The 23,025-nt window shown below is 45.1% G+C and overlaps 1 protein-coding gene and 2 pseudogenes across 4 annotated transcripts in view; 1 reads left to right on the plus strand and 2 right to left on the minus strand.

The window, feature by feature from the left end:
• The window catches only part of SMOC1 (SPARC related modular calcium binding 1), a 152,215-nt gene that overhangs the window by 78,910 nt on the left and 50,280 nt on the right, over window positions 1–23,025 (plus strand). For all 4 annotated transcript variants that reach the window (XM_024739663.1, XM_024739662.1, XM_024739660.1 and 1 more), the window contains exons 4-5: window positions 18,495–18,594; window positions 20,705–20,752. In XM_024739663.1, the coding sequence (XP_024595431.1) occupies window positions 18,495–18,594; window positions 20,705–20,752 (148 nt within the window). The remainder of the gene's footprint in view (window positions 1–18,494; window positions 18,595–20,704; window positions 20,753–23,025) is intronic.
• LOC112396087 (coiled-coil domain-containing protein 115 pseudogene) lies at window positions 4,285–4,934 on the minus strand (annotated as a pseudogene).
• LOC112396103 (coiled-coil domain-containing protein 115 pseudogene) lies at window positions 6,922–7,571 on the minus strand (annotated as a pseudogene).

The raw sequence follows: 23,025 nt of genomic DNA on the forward strand, positions 1-23,025 counted from the left end.
AGCATTATTTTGATTTCCATTTGCATGGAATATCTTTTTCCATCCCCTCACTTTCAGTCTGTATGTGTCCCTAGGTCTGAAGTGGATCTCTTGTAGAGAGCATATATATGGGTCTTGTTTTTGTATCCAACTCCAATCCTACCCATCCCACACCTCTAGGTGGTCACAAAGCACAGAGCTGATCTCCCTGTGCTATGCGGTTGCTTCCCACTAGCTATCTATTTTATATTTGGTAGTGTATATATATCTACGCCACTCTCTGACTTTTTCCCAGCTTACTCTTCCCATTCCCCGCGTCCTCAAGTCCATTCTCTAGTAGCTCTGTGTCATTATTCCCATCTTGCTCCTAGGTACTTCATGACCTTTTTTTTTTTTTAAAGATTCCATATATACGTGTTAGCGTATGGTATTTGTTTTTCCCTTTCTGACTTACTTCACTCTGTATGACACCTGGGTTGTATGGTAATTCTCTTTCTAGTTTTTTAAGGAAGCTCCATACTGTTCTCCATAGTGGCTGTATCAATTTACAATCCCACCAACAGTGGAAGAGGGTTCCCTTTTCTCCACACCCTCTCCAGCATTTATTATTTGTAGATATTTTGATGTTGGCCATTCTGACTGTGTGAAATGATATTTCACTGTAGGTTTGTTTTCATTTCTCTAATGATTAATGATGTTGAGCATTCTTTCATGTGTTTGTTGGCAGTCTGTATATCTTCTTTGGAGAAATGTCTATTTAGGTCTTCTGCCCATTTTTGGATTCGGTTGTTTGTTTTGTTGATATTGAGCTGCCTGAGCTGCTTCTAAATTTTGGAGATTAATCCTTTGTCAGTTGCTTCGTTTGCAAATATTTTCTCCCATTCTGAAGGCTGTCTTTTCGTCTTGTTTATGGTTTCCTTTGCTGTGCAAAAGCTTTTAAGTGACATTAGGTCCCATTTGTTTATTTTTGTTTTTATTTCCATTTCTCTATGAGGTGGGTCAAAAAGGATCTTGCTGTGATTTATGTCAAAGAGTGTTCTTCCTATGTTTTCCTCTAAGAGTTTTATGGTGTCTGGCCTTACATTTAGGTCTTTAATCCATTTTGAGTTTATTTTTGTGTATGGTGTTAGGGAGTGATCTAATCTCATACTTTTACATGTACCTGTCCAGTTTTCCCAGCACCACTTATTGAAGAGGCTGTCTTTTCTCCATTGTATATTCTTGCCTCCTTTATCAAAGATAAGGTGACCGTATGTGCGTGGGTTTATATCTGGGCTTTCTGTCCTCTTCCATTGATATATATTTCTGTTTTTGTGCCAGTAGTATACTGTCTTGATTACTGTAGCTTTGTAGTATAATCTGAAGTCAGGGAGCATGATTCCTCCAGCTCCATTTTTCTTTCTCAGTATTGAGAATGCAAGAAATTTCTGTGCATTAATTTTGTATCCTGCTACTTTACCAAATTCATTCATTAGCTGTACTAGTTGTCTGGTAACATCTTTAGGATTCTCTGTGTATAGTATCATGTCATCTGTAAACAGCGACAGCTTTACTTTTTCTTTTCTGATTTGGATTCGTTTTATTTCTTTTTCTTCTCTGATTGCTGTGGCTAAACATCCAACACTATGTTGAATAATAGTAGTGAGAGTGGGCAACCTTGTCTTGTTCCTGATCTTAGTGGAAATGGTTTCAGTTTTTCACCATTGAGTATGATGTTGGCTGTGGGTTTGTCATATATGGCCTTTATTATGTACTGTGAAGCCATCTGGTCCTGGGCTTTTGTTTGTTGGAGGATTTTTAATCATAGTTTCAATTTCAGTGCTTGTGATTGGAGTGTTCATATTTTCTATTTCTTCCTGGTTCAATCTTGGAAGGTTGTGCATTTCTAAGGGTTTGTCCATTCCTTCCCGGTTGTCCACTTTATTGGCATATTGTTGCTTGTAGTAATCTCTCATGATCCTTTGTATTTCTGCAGTGTCAGTTGTTCTCCTTTTAAGTTTTGCATCATCGTGTTTTCATTGTCATTTGTTTCTAGATATTTTCTGATTTCCTTTTTGATTTCTTCAGTGATCTCTTGGTTATTTAGTAGTGTATTGTTTAATCTCCATGTGTTTGTATTTGTTTTACAGATTTTTTCCTGTAATTGATATCTAGTCTCATAGCGATATCTAGTCTCATAGCGTTGTGGTCAGAAAAGATACTTGATACGATTTCAATTTTCTTAAATTTACCAAGGCTTGATTTGTGACCTAGGATATGATCTATCCTGGAGAATGTTCCATGAATGAGCACTTGAGAATGTTCCTGGAGAACGTTCCAAGAATGAGCACTTGAGAAGAAAGTGTATTCTGTTGCTTTTGGATGGAATGTCCTATAAATATCAATTAAGTCTATCTCGTTTAATGTATCATTTAAAGCTTGTGTTTCCTTATTTATTTTCATTTTGGATGATCTGTCCATTGGTGAAAGTGTGGTGTTAAAGTCCCCTACTATGATTGTGTTACTGTCGATTTCCCCTTTTATGGCTGTTAGTATTTGCCTTATGTATTGAGGTGCTCCTATGTTGGGTGCATTAATATTTACAATTGTTATATCTTCTTCTTGGATTGATCCCTTGATCATTATGTAGTGTTCTTCTTTATCTCTTGTAATAGTCTTTGTTTTAAAATCTATTTTGTCTGATACAAGAATGGCTACTCCAGCATTATTTTGATTTCCATTTGCATGGAATATCTTTTTCCATCCCTTCACTTTCAGTTTGTATGTGTCCCGAGGTGTGAGGTGGGTCTCTTGTAGACAGCATACATATGGGTCTTGTTTTTGTATCCATTCAGCCAGTCTATGTCTTTTGGTGGGAGCATTTAATCCATTTACGTTCAAGGTAGTTATCGATATGTATATTCCTATTACCATTTTGTTAATTGTTTTGGGATTTTTATTGTAGGTCTTTTCCTTCTGTTGTGTTTCCTGCCTAGAGAAGTTCCTTTAGCATTTGTTGTAAAGCTGGTTTGGTGGTGCTGAATTCTCTTAGCTTTCGCTTGTCTGTAAAGGTTTTAATTTCTCTGTCGAATCTGAATGAGGTTCTTGCTGGGTAGAGTAATCTTGGTTGTAGGTTTTTCCCTTTCATCACTTTAAATATGTCCTGCCACTGCCTTCTGGCTTGTGGAGTTTCTGCTGAAAGATCAGCTGTTAACCTTATGGGGATTCCCTTGTGTGTTATTTGTTGTTTTTCCCTTGCTGCTTTTAATATGTTTTCTTTGTATTTAATTTTTGATAGTTTGATTAATATGTGTCTTGGTTTGTTTCTCCTTGGATTTATACTGTATGGGACTCTCTGTGCTTCCTAGACTTGATTGACTATTTCCTTTCCCATATTAGGGAAGTTTTCAACTATAATCACTTCAAATATTTTCTCAGTCCCTTTCTCTTTCTCTTCTTCTTCTGGTACCCCTATAATTCAAATATTGGTGTGTTTAATGCTGTCCTAGAGGTCTCTGAGACTGTCCTCAATTCTTTTCATTCTTTTTTGTTGTTGTTTTTTGCCATTTAATATAATGTGTTTTATTTAATATAATGTGTTTTATTTATTTTATTTTATAATAAAAAGTTTGTTTTTTTTTTAAACCACCATAAGCAAAGTTAAAAGACAAACTGGGAAAAACAATTTACATCTCGTATTATGAACAGAAAACTAACATCCACCAAATGTAACAATTAGCTCCTAGAAACTGCTAAAATTATCAAGAAGCCAGTAGGAAAATGAATTGCCACAGAGTTCCTGGCCCTTCAACAAATTAAAAGACTCACTCTTGGAAAGATAATGGCAGGTTTTATAAACCTGAATGGTCTCTTGAAAGATTCCCCTTGAAAATCTAGGTCCGATCCTTTTTACTTTCTGGCTTAAAACCTGCCAAGTGCTGCCCATCTACTTAGGTGTGTGTGTGTGTTTTATCGATGAGTTATCATTCTGTCCTGATCTGTTAGCTGTGTATGGTTTTTTCCTCCATCAAAATCACTTGTAAGGATATAGTGAAACTGAAGCACCTACCTCTTGTCCTTCCCTGCCACTAGCTGTGCAATATTTCATCCTTTAATGAAAAACCGCAGCTGATTTATGCATCAGGTTGTTACAGTTGTTCAGTGATATGAACTAACCTAACAGGTTTGTGCCTGCCTGACATGAATACGTCCTGAGACAACACAACTCTAGAAATGGTTTCATAGTAGTGACTTTCAACATTACTCACTTTGCCTCTTCAAACTTCCCCACCTAACAAAGTTGGAAACATGCAGACCAGAGAAGTATTAAGGAGGGAGGAACAGCTTGGGTGGGGGGCAATCTGTGAAGGAAGAAGGCCTGAGATAATGCAGCCACATCAAAGAACAGCTGTGCTCACTGCCTTGCTTCTGTGATGGCAGGTCAGGGAGCCCTGGGCTCCACTGCTTGAGTTTCTCCTGCAGCCCCTGGAGCTGGCTTCGACCCCAGTCGCGGATCTGAAGGCTGGCCATGTCTGCAGCCAGCTGCAGACCCTCCCAGAAGCTGGCTTGAGCTTGCTGTAGACTGTGAGGAGCCAGGATTCTAAACCAGTTCAGAGGGTCCTGGGGAGCTGGGGAGCGGTCTGGCTCTGGGGCCCTCGTGAGGCCCTTGCGCCTGTGCAGAACTGCCTTGTGGGGTCCCACGTCCTCTGGAGTCTGGGTGCCGGCTCTCATATTCAGAACCTCTGGAGTCCGTCCTGGGCCTCGCTGGTGCAGACGTGGACCTGGGGCTCCATGTGGGAGGCATACTGCAGAGGCCCTACAGACTTGGCACCCATGGCGCAGCGAGCTTTGGAGAGTGAGAGCCAGCCCTCCACCCGGGCATTCAGTGCCACCCGCTTTGCCTCCAGTTCCTCCAGGTCCCTGAGCAGCTGCAGGAGAAGCGAGTCCAGCTTGGCTCACAGATACCGCGCCACCATGGGCTCCGCACACGTTCCTCTTTTCATTATTTTTTCTTTATTCTGCTCTGTGGTAATTATTTCCACTATTTTATCTTCCAGGTCACTTATCTGTTCTTCTGTCTCAGTTATTCTGCTATTAATTCCTTCTAGAGAATTTTTAATTTCATTTATTGTGTTGTTCATCATTTTTTGTTTCCTCTTTAGTTCTTCTAGGTCCTTATTAAACGTTTCTTGTTTTTTCTCCATTCTATTTCCGAGATTTTGGATCATCTTGACTACCATTACTCTGAATTCTTTTTCAGGTAAACTGCATATTTCCCCCTCATTTGTTTTGTCTGATGGGTTTTACCTTGCTCCTTCATCTGCTGTGTGTTTCTGTCTTTGTATTTTGCTTAACTTAATGTGCTTGGGGTCTCCTTTTCACAGACTGCAGGTTCGTTGTTCCCGTTGTTTTTGGTGTCTGCTCCCAGTGGGTAAGGTTGGTTCAGTGGATTATGTAGGCTTCCTGGTGGAGGGGACTGCTGCCTGTGTTCTGGTGGATGAGGCTGGATTTTGTCTTTCTGGTGGGCAGGACCGAGTCCAGTGGTGTGTTTTGGGGTGTCTGTGACCTTACTATGATTTTAGGCAGCCTCTCTGCTAATGGGTGGGGTTGTGTTCCTGTCTTGCTAGTTGTTTGGCATAGGGTGTCCAGCACTATAGCCTGCTGGTTGTTGAGTCAAGCTGGGTCTTAGCGTTGAGATGGAGATCTCTGGGAAAGCTTTTGCCATTTGATATTACGTGGAGCTGGGAGGTCTCTGGTGGACCAATGTCCTGATCTCGGCTCTCCCACCTCAGAGGCTCAGGCCTGACACCCAGCCGGAGCACCAAGACCCTGTCAGCCACACGGCTCAGAAGAAAAGGGAGAAAAAGAAAAAGAAAGAAAGAAAGAAAAAATAAATACATAAATAAAATAAAGTTATTAAAATAAAAAAATTATTATTAAAAATTAAAAAGTAATACAAAAAAAAAGAAAGAAGAAAACAATCAAACCAAAAAACCAATCTGCCAATAATAACAAGCGCTAAAAACTATACTGAAAAAAAAGGAAGCTGCTGCTTCTTGGTGGCTGCAGCAGCAGCCTTAGACTCTTTCTCTTCTTCTTCTGGTACCCCTATAATTCAAATATTGGTGTGTTTAATGCTGTCCTAGAGGTCTCTGAGACTGTCCTCAATTCTTTTCATTCTTTTTTGTTGTTGTTTTTTGCCATTTAATATAATGTGTTTTATTTAATATAATGTGTTTTATTTATTTTATTTTATAATAAAAAGTTTGTTTTTTTTTTAAACCACCATAAGCAAAGTTAAAAGACAAACTGGGAAAAACAATTTACATCTCGTATTATGAACAGAAAACTAACATCCACCAAATGTAACAATTAGCTCCTAGAAACTGCTAAAATTATCAAGAAGCCAGTAGGAAAATGAATTGCCACAGAGTTCCTGGCCCTTCAACAAATTAAAAGACTCACTCTTGGAAAGATAATGGCAGGTTTTATAAACCTGAATGGTCTCTTGAAAGATTCCCCTTGAAAATCTAGGTCCGATCCTTTTTACTTTCTGGCTTAAAACCTGCCAAGTGCTGCCCATCTACTTAGGTGTGTGTGTGTGTTTTATCGATGAGTTATCATTCTGTCCTGATCTGTTAGCTGTGTATGGTTTTTTCCTCCATCAAAATCACTTGTAAGGATATAGTGAAACTGAAGCACCTACCTCTTGTCCTTCCCTGCCACTAGCTGTGCAATATTTCATCCTTTAATGAAAAACCGCAGCTGATTTATGCATCAGGTTGTTACAGTTGTTCAGTGATATGAACTAACCTAACAGGTTTGTGCCTGCCTGACATGAATACGTCCTGAGACAACACAACTCTAGAAATGGTTTCATAGTAGTGACTTTCAACATTACTCACTTTGCCTCTTCAAACTTCCCCACCTAACAAAGTTGGAAACATGCAGACCAGAGAAGTATTAAGGAGGGAGGAACAGCTTGGGTGGGGGGCAATCTGTGAAGGAAGAAGGCCTGAGATAATGCAGCCACATCAAAGAACAGCTGTGCTCACTGCCTTGCTTCTGTGATGGCAGGTCAGGGAGCCCTGGGCTCCACTGCTTGAGTTTCTCCTGCAGCCCCTGGAGCTGGCTTCGACCCCAGTCGCGGATCTGAAGGCTGGCCATGTCTGCAGCCAGCTGCAGACCCTCCCAGAAGCTGGCTTGAGCTTGCTGTAGACTGTGAGGAGCCAGGATTCTAAACCAGTTCAGAGGGTCCTGGGGAGCTGGGGAGCGGTCTGGCTCTGGGGCCCTCGTGAGGCCCTTGCGCCTGTGCAGAACTGCCTTGTGGGGTCCCACGTCCTCTGGAGTCTGGGTGCCGGCTCTCATATTCAGAACCTCTGGAGTCCGTCCTGGGCCTCGCTGGTGCAGACGTGGACCTGGGGCTCCATGTGGGAGGCATACTGCAGAGGCCCTACAGACTTGGCACCCATGGCGCAGCGAGCTTTGGAGAGTGAGAGCCAGCCCTCCACCCGGGCATTCAGTGCCACCCGCTTTGCCTCCAGTTCCTCCAGGTCCCTGAGCAGCTGCAGGAGAAGCGAGTCCAGCTTGGCTCACAGATACCGCGCCACCATGGGCTCCGCACACGTTCCTCTTTTCATTATTTTTTCTTTATTCTGCTCTGTGGTAATTATTTCCACTATTTTATCTTCCAGGTCACTTATCTGTTCTTCTGTCTCAGTTATTCTGCTATTAATTCCTTCTAGAGAATTTTTAATTTCATTTATTGTGTTGTTCATCATTTTTTGTTTCCTCTTTAGTTCTTCTAGGTCCTTATTAAACGTTTCTTGTTTTTTCTCCATTCTATTTCCGAGATTTTGGATCATCTTGACTACCATTACTCTGAATTCTTTTTCAGGTAAACTGCATATTTCCCCCTCATTTGTTTTGTCTGATGGGTTTTACCTTGCTCCTTCATCTGCTGTGTGTTTCTGTCTTTGTATTTTGCTTAACTTAATGTGCTTGGGGTCTCCTTTTCACAGACTGCAGGTTCGTTGTTCCCGTTGTTTTTGGTGTCTGCTCCCAGTGGGTAAGGTTGGTTCAGTGGATTATGTAGGCTTCCTGGTGGAGGGGACTGCTGCCTGTGTTCTGGTGGATGAGGCTGGATTTTGTCTTTCTGGTGGGCAGGACCGAGTCCAGTGGTGTGTTTTGGGGTGTCTGTGACCTTACTATGATTTTAGGCAGCCTCTCTGCTAATGGGTGGGGTTGTGTTCCTGTCTTGCTAGTTGTTTGGCATAGGGTGTCCAGCACTATAGCCTGCTGGTTGTTGAGTCAAGCTGGGTCTTAGCGTTGAGATGGAGATCTCTGGGAACGCTTTTGCCATTTGATATTACGTGGAGCTGGGAGGGCTCTGGTGGACCAATGTCCTGATCTCGGCTCTCCCACCTCAGAGGCTCAGGCCTGACACCCAGCCGGAGCACCAAGACCCTGTCAGCCACACGGCTCAGAAGAAAAGGGAGAAAAAGAAAAAGAAAGAAAGAAAGAAAAAATAAATACATAAATAAAATAAAGTTATTAAAATAAAAAAATTATTATTAAAAATTAAAAAGTAATACAAAAAAAAAGAAAGAAGAAAACAATCAAACCAAAAAACCAATCTGCCAATAATAACAAGCGCTAAAAACTATACTGAAAAAAAAGGAAGCTGCTGCTTCTTGGTGGCTGCAGCAGCAGCCTTAGCATTTCATGCCTGTCTCTGGGGTCTTTGCTGATAGCCGCAGCTCGCGCTCGTCTCTGGAGCATTTTAGGCGGTGCTCTGAATCCCCTCTCCTCGCGCACCGCAAAACAAGGGTCTCTTGCCTCTTAGGCAGTTCCAGACTTTTTCCTGGACTCCCTCCCAGCTAGCTGTGGTGCACTAGCCCCCTTCAGGCTGTGTTCACGCAGCCAACCCCAGTCCTCTCCCTGGGATCCGACCGAAGCCCGAGCCTCAGCTCCCAGCCCCGACCTGTCCCGGTGGGTGAGCAGACAAGCCTCTCGGGCTGGTGAGTGCTGGTCGGCACCGATCCTCTGTGCGGGAATCTCTCCGCTTTGCCCTCCGCACCCCTGTTGCTGTGCTCTCCTCCGCGGCTCCGAGGCTCCCCGCCTCCGCCACCTGCAGTCTCCACCCGCGAAGGGGCTTCCTAGTGTGTGGAAACCTTTCCTCCTTCACAGCTCCCTCCCAGAGGTGCAGGTCCCGTCCCTATTCTTCTGTCTCTGTTTATTCTGTTTTCTTTTGCCCTACCCAGGTACGTGGGGAGTTTCTTGCCTTTTGGGAAGTCTGAGGTCTTCTGCCAGCGTTCAGTAGGTGTTCTGTAGGAGTTGTTCTACGTGTAGATGTATTTCTGATGTATTTGTGAGGAGGAAGGTGATCTTCACATCTTACTCCTCCGCCATCTTGAGGGTACCCCCATTGGATATTTTTAAAAAGTAAAAACGTATTTGATATCTTTCCCCTGAAATGGAAATAGAAGTGAATGAACAAGAGGTGTCATATTTGCTGTTTACAAAACCTGGGCCATTTTAGGCACCAAATCGGAGGGCAGAAGTCAAGAAAGTAAAGTTTTTTGTGTCCCTGAAGCCCTAACACTAAGATTTTAAAAAATACCTTTATGTGTGTGGTGGAGGGGATGGTGTTCGCACTTTTTGGAAAATACAAGAAATGTTTTTCATCATGTATTTGGAAAAATGGTCCTAACACTGACAATTAGGTACCAGTTCTTAAATTTCCACCTTACTCTTAACCAGCGAAAGTTCAACTTAGGGCACAGTTGTAAAATCACAGAACTTTTGGGTCACAGGGGACCTCAGATGTATCTGGTTCATCTCCTTCCTCTCCCTGACCCACCACATCCAGGGACAATCTCTCACCAAGCAGTCATCTATCTTCTGCTTGATTGCCACCAAAGACAGGAAACTTATTATCACCAATGACAACATAATGCATTTTGGGACAATTTAGTTGGAAATTCCTTCCCTACATTGACTTGAAAGTTGTAATTTCCAACAGATGACCCCCATTCTAGCTAAGGAACTTACAGATTCCATAGAAATCACACTTTCCACGGAAAGACCTGAAGACAGGCACCATTATGTCCTTGTGAAATCCTGTCTTATAGCCAACAAATATTTCTTTTCACCCTGGCAAAGATCTTTAGTTCTATCGCTCATTCCCATATCACAGGGTTTTATGTCTCTCTTTCCTCCTGGCCTCTTTCCTCTTAATTCAGTTTGCTAAGGTGCCCCTTATAGAGTGTCCTTCCCCAAACTGGACACAGTATTTCAGATGTGGTCATAAACAGCTTGGGGAAGAATGGGATTATCTCTTGTTCTAAACACACTACTGCTTGACTAATATCACGTTGGCAACCACATTACACCATCGACTCATAAAAAACATAGTCAACAAGGACTCCCACATTTAGGAGGATTTGAAGTTGAGGGATTATCTTCCTTCCTTGCATCTTCTCCATTAAAATCTGGAGGATGAGGCAAATACTCTAAAAGGAAAATCCCTCATTCCCCAGCAGACAGTCCTCCCTAGACTTGGCATAGAGCAGGAGACAGTGTCTACAGCCAGCAAGAATAGCAGTGCTTTTAAGTTACAACCTACATCCTCTCTGTAAAACGGAAGGGGAAAGGGATGAAATCTGCTTGTGCTGAGTACATACTCTACACATGACACTATTTTAGATGCTTTATATATCTTGTCTCATTTTGTCTTCTCAGTAACCTTCAAGGTAGGCACCATTAGCCTTATTTCATAAATAGGCTCAGAGAGGTTAAGTGACTTTGCCAAAGTTACACAGAGATGGTATTTAAACCCAGCTAATTTTGACTCCAAAGCCATGTTTTTTTTCTTCTGCATCCTGTTGCTTCTCAGCCAGACCTGACTAAAGATGAGGGGGAAGTTTGTGGGATAACCTCTTCTAAACAGAGGGAGAAACAGCTCATGCTAGCCAGACCAAAAGGATTACACCATCCCTCCTGTCTCCCCTGCTCGTCTCTCTGCAATCAAACTTTCTTCCATGTGTGAAATCATCCAGAAGATTTAATGCCACGAATCACTAGACCCATGAATTAAAAGACCACACGTCATCAGAACAACGGGAACAGAAAAACTTTGGAGAGAAGTATTGTCCCAAGGCCCCTTGCTCCCAAATTCCCACCTAGAAAAGTATTTGTTTCTTGAGTAGTTCATGATAAATGCCAGAAAGGATAGAGTGACGAAGTGTCTTTTAAAACACTGGTTCTTGGAGTGTGGTCCCCGAACCAGCAGCAGCATCACTTGGGGACTTCCTAGAAATGCATGTCACCCAGATGACCCCAGAACTAATGAATCCAGAAATTCTGTGGGTGGGGCCCAGGAATCTGTTTTCATAAGCCCTCCAGGTAAATCTTACTGTGAATGCAATAAACAATGTTCTCCTGCAGCTTCTGATGGAGAGACAGGTTCTAGGGGGATGAGTGGCAACCTCAGATGGCCCAGGGACTCAGTCATCCAGCCAGGGTACATGGCACCCATGGAAAAACAATTTCTTAGAGGTCCTATAGAGTATGCAGACAAAAGGAAAATGTGCCTGCTAAAAATACTGCCCTGAAACAAAGTTATTGGGTGGATCTACTGCAAGATGCTTAACTATCACTGTGCATTAGCTTAATCCAGAAAACCTACTAACCGATTTGGAGCAACTGGAAGATTATAAAGAAAAAAAAAAAAAGGTTTCATACTCCCACTGCCAAGGAGAGTTAGAGAAATAGCCACATGCCTTCTGCTTTTAGTTTAACTTTTTCCCACTAGGAGATGTTCCGGTACACGATAGTAGTCATTTCATTACAAGTTTGGTAGTTGCTAGAAGAATGCTGAATCAAGCCTGTCCCTTTGCATATGCTTCACATTTTTCTATTTTTACAAAAGAAGTGCAAAGAAAAGGGGTGGGAATGGGGTGATGTAGCCACAGGGTAGAGGTGCCTTGGAGGGGATCCCAGTTGTCAATGAAGGTCTAAGGCAATTCAGGATGGATTTCTAAATAGGTAGGGCATAAGAAAGCATTACAGAAAAGGAGGTGGGGATTTGCCAGAGGAAAATTGTTTCAAAAAAGAGTAAACTAAATGAAAGCCTGATACCTGGATACTGAGAAAGTATGACTGGGAAAAGCAGAGAAATATAGCAAGGCCCTGCACTTCATTATACTGCTTTTTGTTTTCTTTTTCTTTCTTTTTTTTTTTTTTGAAAAAAATCATGTTTCAGAAAACACTAGTACTACCATGGAATGCTCCCTGTGTTACCAAACCAAACCTGGGTCCATTTGCCCTCACCCATGTGCAGCAAAGCCAATCCACTGACACCAGGTTATGGTGAAGGAAAGTAGAGCATTTATTGCAGGGTGCCAAGCAAAGAGAATGGGCAGCTCATGCTCAAAAGACCTGAACTCCCTGACAGCTTTCAAGGAAGGGTTTTTAAAGGCAACATTTGGGGTGAGGCTTGCAGCTCATGGACTTTCTTCTCATTGGTTGGTGGTGAGGGAACAGGGTGATGTTTCAGGATCTTAATCAGCAACCTTCTGGTTCCAACCAGTCTGGGGTCCACATGCTTCTATTCAGCTTGTAGTCACCATCCTCCACCTGGGTGGAGGGGTCTTAGCTTCTGCAGAACAACTCAAAGACTTGTGTCAGATTGTTATGTATATCCCTTGAGGAGGAACTAGGACTCTGTTTTACTATCATTGAAGTATTGTTTAAGCTATCATTACTTTTCTTGCCTGACTGCTTTTCCCTTATTTCTGTACTCTCTCACTTTCCTAATTAGTAACTGCTTGAGTCTGCTCTTTGGAACTCAGGGAAGGCCTAGGAGACTAAAGCCTTTAGTTTAGTGTAGTTTTCTACAAATAAGAAATGGGGCTTTGGTACCTGGAAGGGCCCCGCAGGGTCCTGCTTGGTTTCCCCCTTTTCTTTGATACTCCTCAATCCTGAGGGGAACAAGGGTGGGACAAGAAAGGGAATAACGCTTTAGGTAGAGAGGTTAAAAATAATAAACTCAGTGTTGGGGGGATTCGGTTTCACCCACACAAAGTTAAGGGAGGGTCCCACAGTTCATTGAGTTATGGATTGCTGCAAATGATATCTTCCTCTCAGAGCTGAATCACGAACTGATTTAAGGCTCTGAGAAGTTCTGCAGTCAAGAAATCTTTTAATTTTATTTGACCCAATATTCCAAAGTTATTTTGGTAGAGAACCCTTTCATCTCCAATAATTCCTAGTCACACCCAATAGGACACCAATTGTATTCATCACTGTATCAAAGTGACAGACAGAAAGGTGGAGGAAGAGCAGCTTCACATTCCAGGAGAAGGGAGGGAAGTGGGCACACGCAAGGGAGACCGTTCTCCTAGGGAAGCTGGTAGGAAAACCAGCAAAAGTCCAACAACAAAGAAGCTACTTTAGGATGCAAGGTCCGACCCCTGTCTGAGAAGCCCCCCAAGAACAGCCAGAAGAAAGCAGGCTGGCGGGGGGGCACAGCAGAGACCCCCATGCTATTGTCCAAACTACTCCAGATATGGCGTCTCACTCAAACTGGAGCAAAAGACTCTTGATTTGAATATTTATCTCACCTCCTCTCCCTCTCCCCCAAGAGAGTTCCATCTGCCAGAGAATTACAGGGCACAAAGACAGTTCCCTCAGACACCAGCACTGGGACCCAGGCCTTTCTTCATCTCCCTTCCAGGTCTGGGGGGTACTTCTGTCTGCCAGGACTAGGTCCTGGCCATGATGCTACCTCTCTTGTCTCTGGGTCTCAGTTTCATCATTTGTAAAGCGTTTGGATGAGACTGGTGATCCCTAAGGCTTTTTCCAGCTCTGTCGGTTCTGAAATTTTATGAGAGCTTGGAGATCGGTATCTGAATTCCTGTGCTGTTACGAACTAGCTGTAACATTTGAACAAGTAACCACTGCTCCCTGTACCTCTCCTAGGAAAGATTTGCACACTGGGTGACCTTGAGACCCAAAAGAGATAATGTGTCTGTTGTGGTGGTGACTGAAAAGTCATTGTAAATGTAGAAAGTGTTGTTTTCCATTTGGAGCGTGGCACCTGAGTGATCCTTGTCTCTCTACATGGTCCATTGTCTCCCTTTTTCCTCCAAAGCCCCATTGGCTTTGCCCTGTGAGCTGGTGTTTGCTCTGTTCTCCTCTGCTCACCAGTCACTCAACTGCACTCACTGGGAGTGCTGGCCTCCCACGTTCTTCCAGGTGTCTACACGTTGACCTAATGTAACAGGCTTAAAATAATTTCAGATTTGCCTTAATTTGGACAGAAAGGTTGACCTGAAGTACACCGCTGGGCTGTTTTTGCAAAGGGCTTCTTGCCCAAAATATTTAAGTATATGAGTCAGAGATGAAATTTACCTACCTAAGAATACACTGTTTTTAAAGCACCTTTAGGAGTACCAGATATATATGCACAGCATAGTTACAGTATAACCAGAGAGTAACCTCACTTAGGTTGATGTAAAAACACTTTTTGTCTCTTAAGGAAGACCCATCAATTTACCTTTTAGCCTTCCCAGAATATTCCAGAGTGGGGTAGGAACAAATGCCGTGGTTTGTATCTGTACCTTTGTGGCTAGAACAACCCTGAGATTTGAAAGCTGCACTAGATGCTAGACACTAGAAATAGTCAGTTGCCTTGTCAGTTCCTCTTGGTCCATAGATTAAGTCTGAGAGTTGATTAATTTGAGGCTGGTGTGTGGGCTGTGGGGCAGAGATAGAGCAAAGGGGATTACTTACTAATTTAAAAGAATAAATACATTTGCAAGGGAGAAGGTGAAACTAGGTAGGATTTACCTCTTGATCATGTATATATAAACCATCGATTCTATAGAATTCACATCCTGATTGCTTTTCTGCAAGAAACCTGACTTCTCTCATCTGACAGTAACAGAACTATTTCTGTATGAAAACAAGCTTCCCCTTCCTTTACTCAAACTTGTTCACACTTTTTGCTGATTTCAGATCACCCCTTCCCTTGGGGCTGGTCAGAATAGAATGTTCTTTAGTTTCTACCAGAGAATCTAGCTGTGCTTTTTTTGAGTGTACAGAGAGTTGGCTGAAAAATAACATAATAAAAATAAATAGCTAAGTTTAACTGGGCACTTACCATGTGAACTGAGTGCTTTATTTACATTATGTAGTTTAATCCTCCCAGCAAGTGAGTAAGGTAGGTATTATTATCTCCCCCTTTTTAAATAGTCATGGACAGGCTGAAGCTTGGTTTGACTGCGAACCTTTCCAAAGCTGCAGAGGGCTGGAAAGTTCAGTGGTTCAGTTAAAGTGAAGTGGCAGAGCTGGTCAGTTAAGGAAGGTAGGCTGCAGTCTGACTCCGTGACCATTGCTTTCCGTCTCCTTGTAACTTCTTTTTCTTCAAGAAGACATCTTGGAAACTCCCCAAGACAACTTACAAACAACCTCTCAATTGAGAACCATGGGTGCATTCACTCAGCGCTCCTTCAGCAAAGGGAAGTGACCTTGCTGGGCACTCCCGGCACTTCCTGCAGGCAGAGACCCTGCCTGCATCCTCTGGGTCTTCTTTTGTTCACTGTTGTTCCTTCTCCTGCAGCACACCTGGGGCAGGTGTGCCCATAACGGTGGATTCCAAGCCTCAGAGGAACATGGCAACAATTCCTCATTCAATTCCAGTTATAAAATGCTAAAGGACTTGGAAGCAGCTTTCAGCCTGAGGATTTTGTCATCTGGAGTCTGTTCCTTGGAGCCTGGCCTGAGGAAAATGCCGAGGGCCCTGGGGAGAAAGGGCCCGTGTTTGGGCCTGTGGGCCTGGCTGGGGGCTGGGAGGCAGTGGCCCCAGGCCCATACGGGTGCAGTGGGCGCTCTCAGTGAGCGTGTGACCCTTGGGACCTTCTGAGCTGCGAGGTCAGATTAAATCCGCCAAAACAAAGATTTGGTCTCAGTCTCTTCCTCAGGCATGTGCTTCTGTCCCCAGCAGCCCTGGCTGGGACTCTGCAGGCCCAGGAGGAGGGGCGCCCCGTGCAGCCTCGGAGCTGGACTTGGGTGGGGTACCTTCCTCACGGAAAGGGAGGCCGGCCTTGGCCGTGGGAGCCAAGGGGCCCGGGGGTGAGTCGGCGTGGCCACCTGGCCCCAGAGCCAGGCTTCCCCAGAGGTGATTATTGGCCAAGGAGGAAGAAGCAGCAAGCCAGGCCCCAGTAAAATGCTGCCACTGGCAAGGAGTCATCCCTCGGAGGCATCCCCTGTGGGCTGGACAGAATCTGAAGGGGCGAACTCCAAGTTTCCAGCAGTACTTCCCACCTGAACCTCTGGGGGTTCCCAGGGGAGCTCTGGCCTGCTAGGAGGCCGGCTTGCCGGGTGTTTCCGACACAGCCGAGAGCAATCATTGCCGCAGCCATCCTGCATCCGGCCACCGGCCTGTGCCAGGTACTGGACTCACACCGTTTTCATTGTCAGAGCCCTTCAGGTTTGGCGCTGTTATCCCCATGTTATAGATGGGGCTCAGAGAGCTAAGTAACATGCCAGTTCGTAAGTGGCTGGATCAGGATTCAAACCCAGGTCTGTCTGGGTTTCTTTCCATTCCACCCTTAGGCTTCCTCAGAAGGTAGCACTAACCTGCCTTAGGACATTGATCTTGGGTGAGAATCTGGGGTAGGAACCATGGCCACGGGGTTATGGATTGTCTCCACGAGAGGAAGCAGGAGTGAAACATGGTCCTGGGGTAAAGGCATTGACTGCAGTTTCCCTGCATGGACAGTAGAGGTAAATAAAAATGCTCATTTTGTACTGGTAGGAACAAGATGCCCTACATCTTGTTCTTATCCTGATTTCTATGGGTAGGTCTCAATGAAGCAACTAGTTTTGGGGAAAGCTGCGATGTTTGGTACCCACACGAGAGCAGAAGCCTTTTCTGTAGCTTTTCTGTCTTGCTGATAACTTCTGGATTTTACCCAGGCTGTCAAATCTCTCCTTTACCCCTGTACCCCTTGTATCCCTCACCACTTGGTCTGTATGCTGTTATTGTCTATTCTCAATTCTGATGTGTCCTTGATCCAAGAGGCACCTTTTCCGCACAATTTAATGCCTGTACAATTGGCACACATCTTGTAATTGAGGTCTACATTTAATGTGGCAGGGCTGTTTAAATTGTTGTTATATTTGTAGGATGGATGGAGACCAAGAATTTAGGAAATATGGTAATTCATGCATTTATTCAACTCATCAAATGCCTACAATAAACGTCAGGCATTGTGCTAGATGCTTGGAATATAGAAATAGCCAATATTCAGTCCCTTGCCTTAGGGAAGTCACAGTCTAATGGGGGAGATAGACTAGACAGATCAGCAGTTAAGCTCATTGTAATAAGGGCTCTGAATTTGGGGAACCAGGGTGTGTGGAGGGTCGGAGGAAGGAGGGAGAGGAGGTGGGGAGGCTGGGGGCACCTTAAGGAGAAGGTGTATCGTGAATGGGGTGGGAAGACAGAGGGTTTGGGAGTGTGCTGGGATGGGTTGGGGAATGGTATTCTGGGCAGATTGACCAGTTGGAGCAAACAAAAGTTCAGACTCATGAGACACTAGGATGCGTTTGTGAGCCTCAGAGGCTCATTCCAGCGTGTGGCTGGAATGGTGGGTGTGGAGACCCGGGAGTAGAATGAGGCTGTGGGGATAGGCAGGGGACAGACCATGGGGACCCTCGAGCTCGTGCAAATCGCCATCACCTCCATCCTGAGTACAGTGGCCAGTCGTCGAGGGGTTTCACGCAGGGGGGTGACGCCCTGATCTGTGTAGAAAGTGGGTGGGAAAAGGATGGTGGGGCGGGGTGGAGGACGTGGACAGAATGACAGCTATTTAGGAGAAAGGAGAGTTACCCCGAATGAAGCCAAAAGCCTCATTCTCATTTACTATTCCCAGGCAGCGTGGACCTGATCACGGAGACTTGAGGAAGATCACACAGTGGTGCCGCAGGGCATCTAGAGCTAGAATCTGCGGGCCTAAAAACAAGTGGCCTTGCTTTTACCTTAACCCCATCACATGTGCCCTTGTCTCAAGAAAGCCATGTGATCCATAGGCAGGCTGACTATAGGAACGGATGCTGGGAAAAGCTAGAAAAAGAAGAAAAGCTTTTCCCTTGTCTCTGCTTCTTAAGGAAGGGTCATATCAACCTACAGTGGTGACATTCCAACTTGTACTTGCCAAATTAGCTCACCAGTCCATTTTTTACGAATGGATGGAATACACAGCGGACGGATCCGAGTGCGATATAAGAGATTAAGCATGAAATGTCGTAAGGAAACAGTAAATTGCTATGGTTGCTCCCGGGGGTCACGCAGAAAATGTAATCAACGTTGTCTGGCCAGCCTTCAAGGGACACTTGGGGGAGGGATGCTGGGTGAGAGGTAGAAGGAGTTCTCCGCTATGCTGGGGATGCTTTGAAGGAGGTGGGAGGTGATTGTGGATACTGTGACCCAAGACTTACGGTTCTTTTCCCCTTCCCACTTCCCCGAACAGGTGCAGTGCCATACTTACACGGGGTACTGCTGGTGTGTCACCCCAGATGGGAAGCCCATCAGTGGCTCTTCTGTGCAGAATAGAACTCCTGTATGTTCAGGTACCGTAGGGAAGGGCGGGAAGAAAGAAAAGGGTGGGAGAGGGACCCCTCGGCTGGTCTCCTGAATCTTGTGGGTGCACTTTTGAAAGATTGGTGGTGGTTATGAGCCCTCTTCCAGGTCAGGGAGGAGTCTACCCAAACATGCTTGCTCTGTTGTCAGTTGGGTGATAGGGCCAGTGTATGTCTGTGTGTATGTATTTATTTTGAGTTTAAGTTTCTGGTTCAGTGCTCTTTTCTCAAGCATCGGCCATGACCTCTAGAGAGCATGGCATATAAGTTTGTACCTTGTGTGCTCTTGGTTGGTAGTGGCCCTGGGTGCACACTTTATTGAGATAAATTTCAAGACTGCGTTGGAGTTCAACATCAAAGGCTGTGACAACCAATTAGTGATGTCTTTCACGGGTGCAGGAGAGGAGAGTGGTGGTCTACGTTGCCATATGTTTGCAACCCCTGAACAATGTAATGTATGGTGATGGAAAACATTCATAACCGCGGCCCTCAAATCTGGCTGTCGTCAGCAGTGCCTAGGGAATTCGAAAAGAACCCAGGTGTGGGGGCTTCTCCTTCCGTGTTCGGATCCAGTGGTCATGGAGACTTGGAGTCCACATGTTTAGGAAGCTTCTCAGGTGGTTCTCATGATGACACAAGTTAGGGAACCACTGCTTTATAACAACTCTCTGGGTGAGTCCATAGGAAAAATTAAGTCCTTTTTATTTCCAACTTTATAGGCATAGAGAAATTTTGTTCTTAGGCCAGTTTTGTGGGATCGCACATTACGGATTTAGGCAAGCTTCACACTTCCCACTTCCATTCAGATGGGAAGGGACTTCAACACACTCCTTTAATTCACCATGCAGCTCAGCCCACGTTAACAAAAAAAAGCCTATCCCATCCACCAGCTGCTTCCTATTTCTCTGTAATCTGTGTATACGAGATTTTATTATTTACTTGTTTTTAATTTTTAAGTGCAAGCAAAGTAGAAAACGTTATTCTAAAACCTCTGGGAAATTCCAAAGGCAGTCCTGCTGTCCTAACGTTTTCCTTTTTTCCCCAAATTTATTCATTTTTCAACCAGCCCTGCTATATAAGGGGAAAAGTGAGTGGAAAGGGCAGTAAGTATCTACATTAGGAAACCAAAATGTGCAGGCCAAAAAGGAAAGTTTACTTTATTTGTGGTTTACATGGAAACTGGAAACCTTAATTGGGCTCGGTGTGGGGAGGGGGAGGAATGAGGCCTCCTTGCAAATGACCTGGAAAGTTTCATATAAAGCAAACAAATGTGCTAGAAACAAGTCATGCAGGGAAATATAATTGAATTCGCACAAAGCTAGTATACGGAGAAGGGGTTGGATACGGATTGCGATGTGTTTCTCCTCTTTTGTCGCGGGGACTTCCACAGATGCCCTGGTGTGCCTCGGCTGGCTGTGCCCTGCATGTGCGGGGTTGGGTGTCATGGGAAAGGCAGGTGCAACAGGGTCAGGACCGTCGGATGGCGGCACAGGGCATCCAAACACGTGCAGGGCAAAGCGTTTGGCCAACCCCCCAGACTGCCCCCTCCTTGGGGAACACGCTGCATCTAGAAAATTGTTTCCATGCCTCAGACTATTTTGGCCCATTCATTACAATTGGGCCAACAATTTTCTACTTAATGCAGATGGAAAATCGCCGATTTCCTGCCCTAACCAGCAAGGGATGTCAGTCATTGCATTTGCAGTGAGAGGGGTTTTCTTTGCAGTTGGCCCCCCTGGCTGGATAGGGCTCAGAACATGGAGTTGGTGGGAAGTGGAGGTGAGGGGCAGTCCGTGGAATGTTCAACAAAGGAGTTATGTGGTTGTGGAATTTTGTAAAAATCTGGTCAAGACTATTGCCAGGGAGCCTGGAAATCATTGTTCATCTCAACAGTGCTGTGATATCAGTGACATTGATGTTAAACAAACCCCAGTCGCGTGTATGTATGTACTCACTTTGTATATAATGTTCCTAGATGTGTATACAATATATATATATACATAACCACAGGCTCATAACATCAGGCTTTACCAACTCTTTGAAAGAAACCAACCGCGACGCATTCTGAATGTCTGTGTTTTTGTTTCCCCTCTCACCCAAGGTTCAGTCACCGATAAGCCCGTGAGCCAGGGTAACTCAGGAAGGAAAGGTGAGTGGAGTTTCACGCTTTATCTGAATGTTTGCTTCTAAAGCCAGTCCAAGCAGGCATTCTTAGACAAGATGGAAGGAGCCTGGGGTGAAAGCTAAAAGTGCCCTGCAGAAAATTCCCATTCTTATTCTGTGTTTCCTCCCAGAAGCCCGGAGGTAAGTAAGGCTCGTACGGCAGTGGGGACCAAGCTCCCAGAATTTCTGAGAGAGAGGTGAGCGGGTGCAGTGCACAGAGCTGGCAGGGACCCTGAGACTCTTGGTTCCTGGGAAGTTCAGTCAATAAGCTACCAGTGGGCTTCCCTGGTGGAGCAGTGGTTGAGAGTCCGTCTGCCAATGCAGGGGACACGGGTTCGTGCCCCGGTCCGGGAACATCCCACATGCCGCGGAGCGGCTGGGCCCGTGAGCCATGGCCGCTGGGCCTGCGCGTCCGGAGCCTGTGCTCCGCAACGGGAGAGGCCACAACAGTGAGAGATAGCCAGCATTAAACAGAAACGCACAACGAAGGCAGGGATGCCCAAGTCTGCCCTGACCCTTTTATTTTGGAAACCCATCTGAACATTTCCTCCTCCTTGATTTTCCTTGATGATTGTCCCAGCACATCCAGATTCTTTTCACTAAGACTAGATGCTTCATGGGCAGGTGACTTATGCAGCTGTTATCTTGAAATTCTTAATTATTTTCCTTTGAACTTGGGTTTTGTAAGTATAGTCCAGTGGGACAAAGAAGTATGTGTGTGAGCAGAAGAGACACGTGTACTATGCCTACCTGCCGCAGCCTCATTGGCAGAGGGCTCTTGTGATGCAGGCTACAGGGCTTCCATAGTACGCTTAGAATTTTCATTTTTCATTACCTAGAACAACGCTAAATAACAAATTAAGAAACATCGTGACAAGTCAGGAGAGAGACTATGGAAGAGAGGATAAGCCTTGATATTTTAGTGTCTTTTGTGGCACCTTTTCCCCTGCTTTTCGAACAAAAGGCTTTGCATTTTCACTTGGCACTGGGCCTACAAATTGTGCAGCTGGCCCGACTAGGGCATCTGTCTGAGCGCTGTTTAGTGGACCAGCCGACATGAGGAATAGGTCCTTGGGATGTGCTGACCACACCTTCCAGTGTGCTGACACTAGGCTTCACCGCTTCTTACTTCTAGGACAGCATACACACTGGTAGTTGCATGGGAAACAGGTATCGGTTTTATTGTACATGCAAGCACTTCAGAAGCCCCATTTTGTGTCCTCGGGTAAAACTCAGACCGGAGGTCTCGACTGAGTTGGAGCCCTCCCACCTGAATCTGGGCCTTGGGAACTTCAGGCTCATAAGAACCCATGTGGAGAGTTGGGCATGCAAGGATCAGTGTGGGGTGTACAGGCTTATCCTCCACCGTGGTCACAGGGAGACCTTGTGGACCTTGCCCCAGGTGCTTATTCCTTGGGGACCAGAACAGGAGGCAGAGTCCCACTGCCTGAATGCAGGAGCCGAGAGTCTGGAGAACATGCTGTCACTGCATGCTGTCCCTCCAAGAAGACGTGGAAGTGGAGCTTGGTGATTCCACCACCCAATAGAAACCATGGACCAAGCGACCCAATGGGCTGCTCCCCTTCCAGCGAGCAGGAGCGAGTAAGTGGGTGAAAGAAGGGAGCAAGCACCTTTCCAGGTCCTTCCAAGCACAGGGGGAGACAGCCTCAAGTGTTGGTAGTTCCCTCCTAGGAGGGAAAGGAGGAGAGGGGATGAACGTTTCTTCACGCAAAGATCTGAAATCATCAACCATGTGAGTGGCGTGTCTGCCTGTAATTTACTGGGGTTGGAAAAGGGAGCTGCCTTCAGTTTTGCTTGTTGCAACTGAAGTCTTCAGGAGCATAGCGTTTATTCCTGGGCGTGAGGTCCTGGTGGTAGGGGAAAAAAAGAGCGATCGTTCAAAACGGACCACCCAGACTTTCCCCACCAAAGGGAACTCAGTACACGATGCTGAATGAAGCACCTGCAGCAAGAAAGGCCAACCAGAGGATTCTGGATCTTCAACTACACAGAGAAGTACTTCCCCGCTTGTCCTTTCAAGTTTGTTGTGGCTTTGTACCCTGTGGATAACAGTAAGAACCAGACCTGTGGTCATGGCGGGCTCTTGCTGATCCAGTTGGAGGAAGGCGGGGGAATCCAATTCCTCCAAGGATGATGCGGGGAACAGGGGGGTAGAGTCTGAAGCCTCGTGTCAGGGGGATAAGTTTCCAGCAGTTTCTAGCTCTTTGCTCCCTTACCCCGGTGGGTTCCTCCCTCCTA

The sequence above is a fragment of the Neophocaena asiaeorientalis genome, unplaced genomic scaffold (genome assembly GCF_003031525.2).
Source record: "Neophocaena asiaeorientalis asiaeorientalis breed wild unplaced genomic scaffold, Neophocaena_asiaeorientalis_V1.1 scaffold348, whole genome shotgun sequence".
Classification (NCBI taxonomy): Eukaryota; Metazoa; Chordata; class Mammalia; order Artiodactyla; family Phocoenidae; genus Neophocaena; species Neophocaena asiaeorientalis.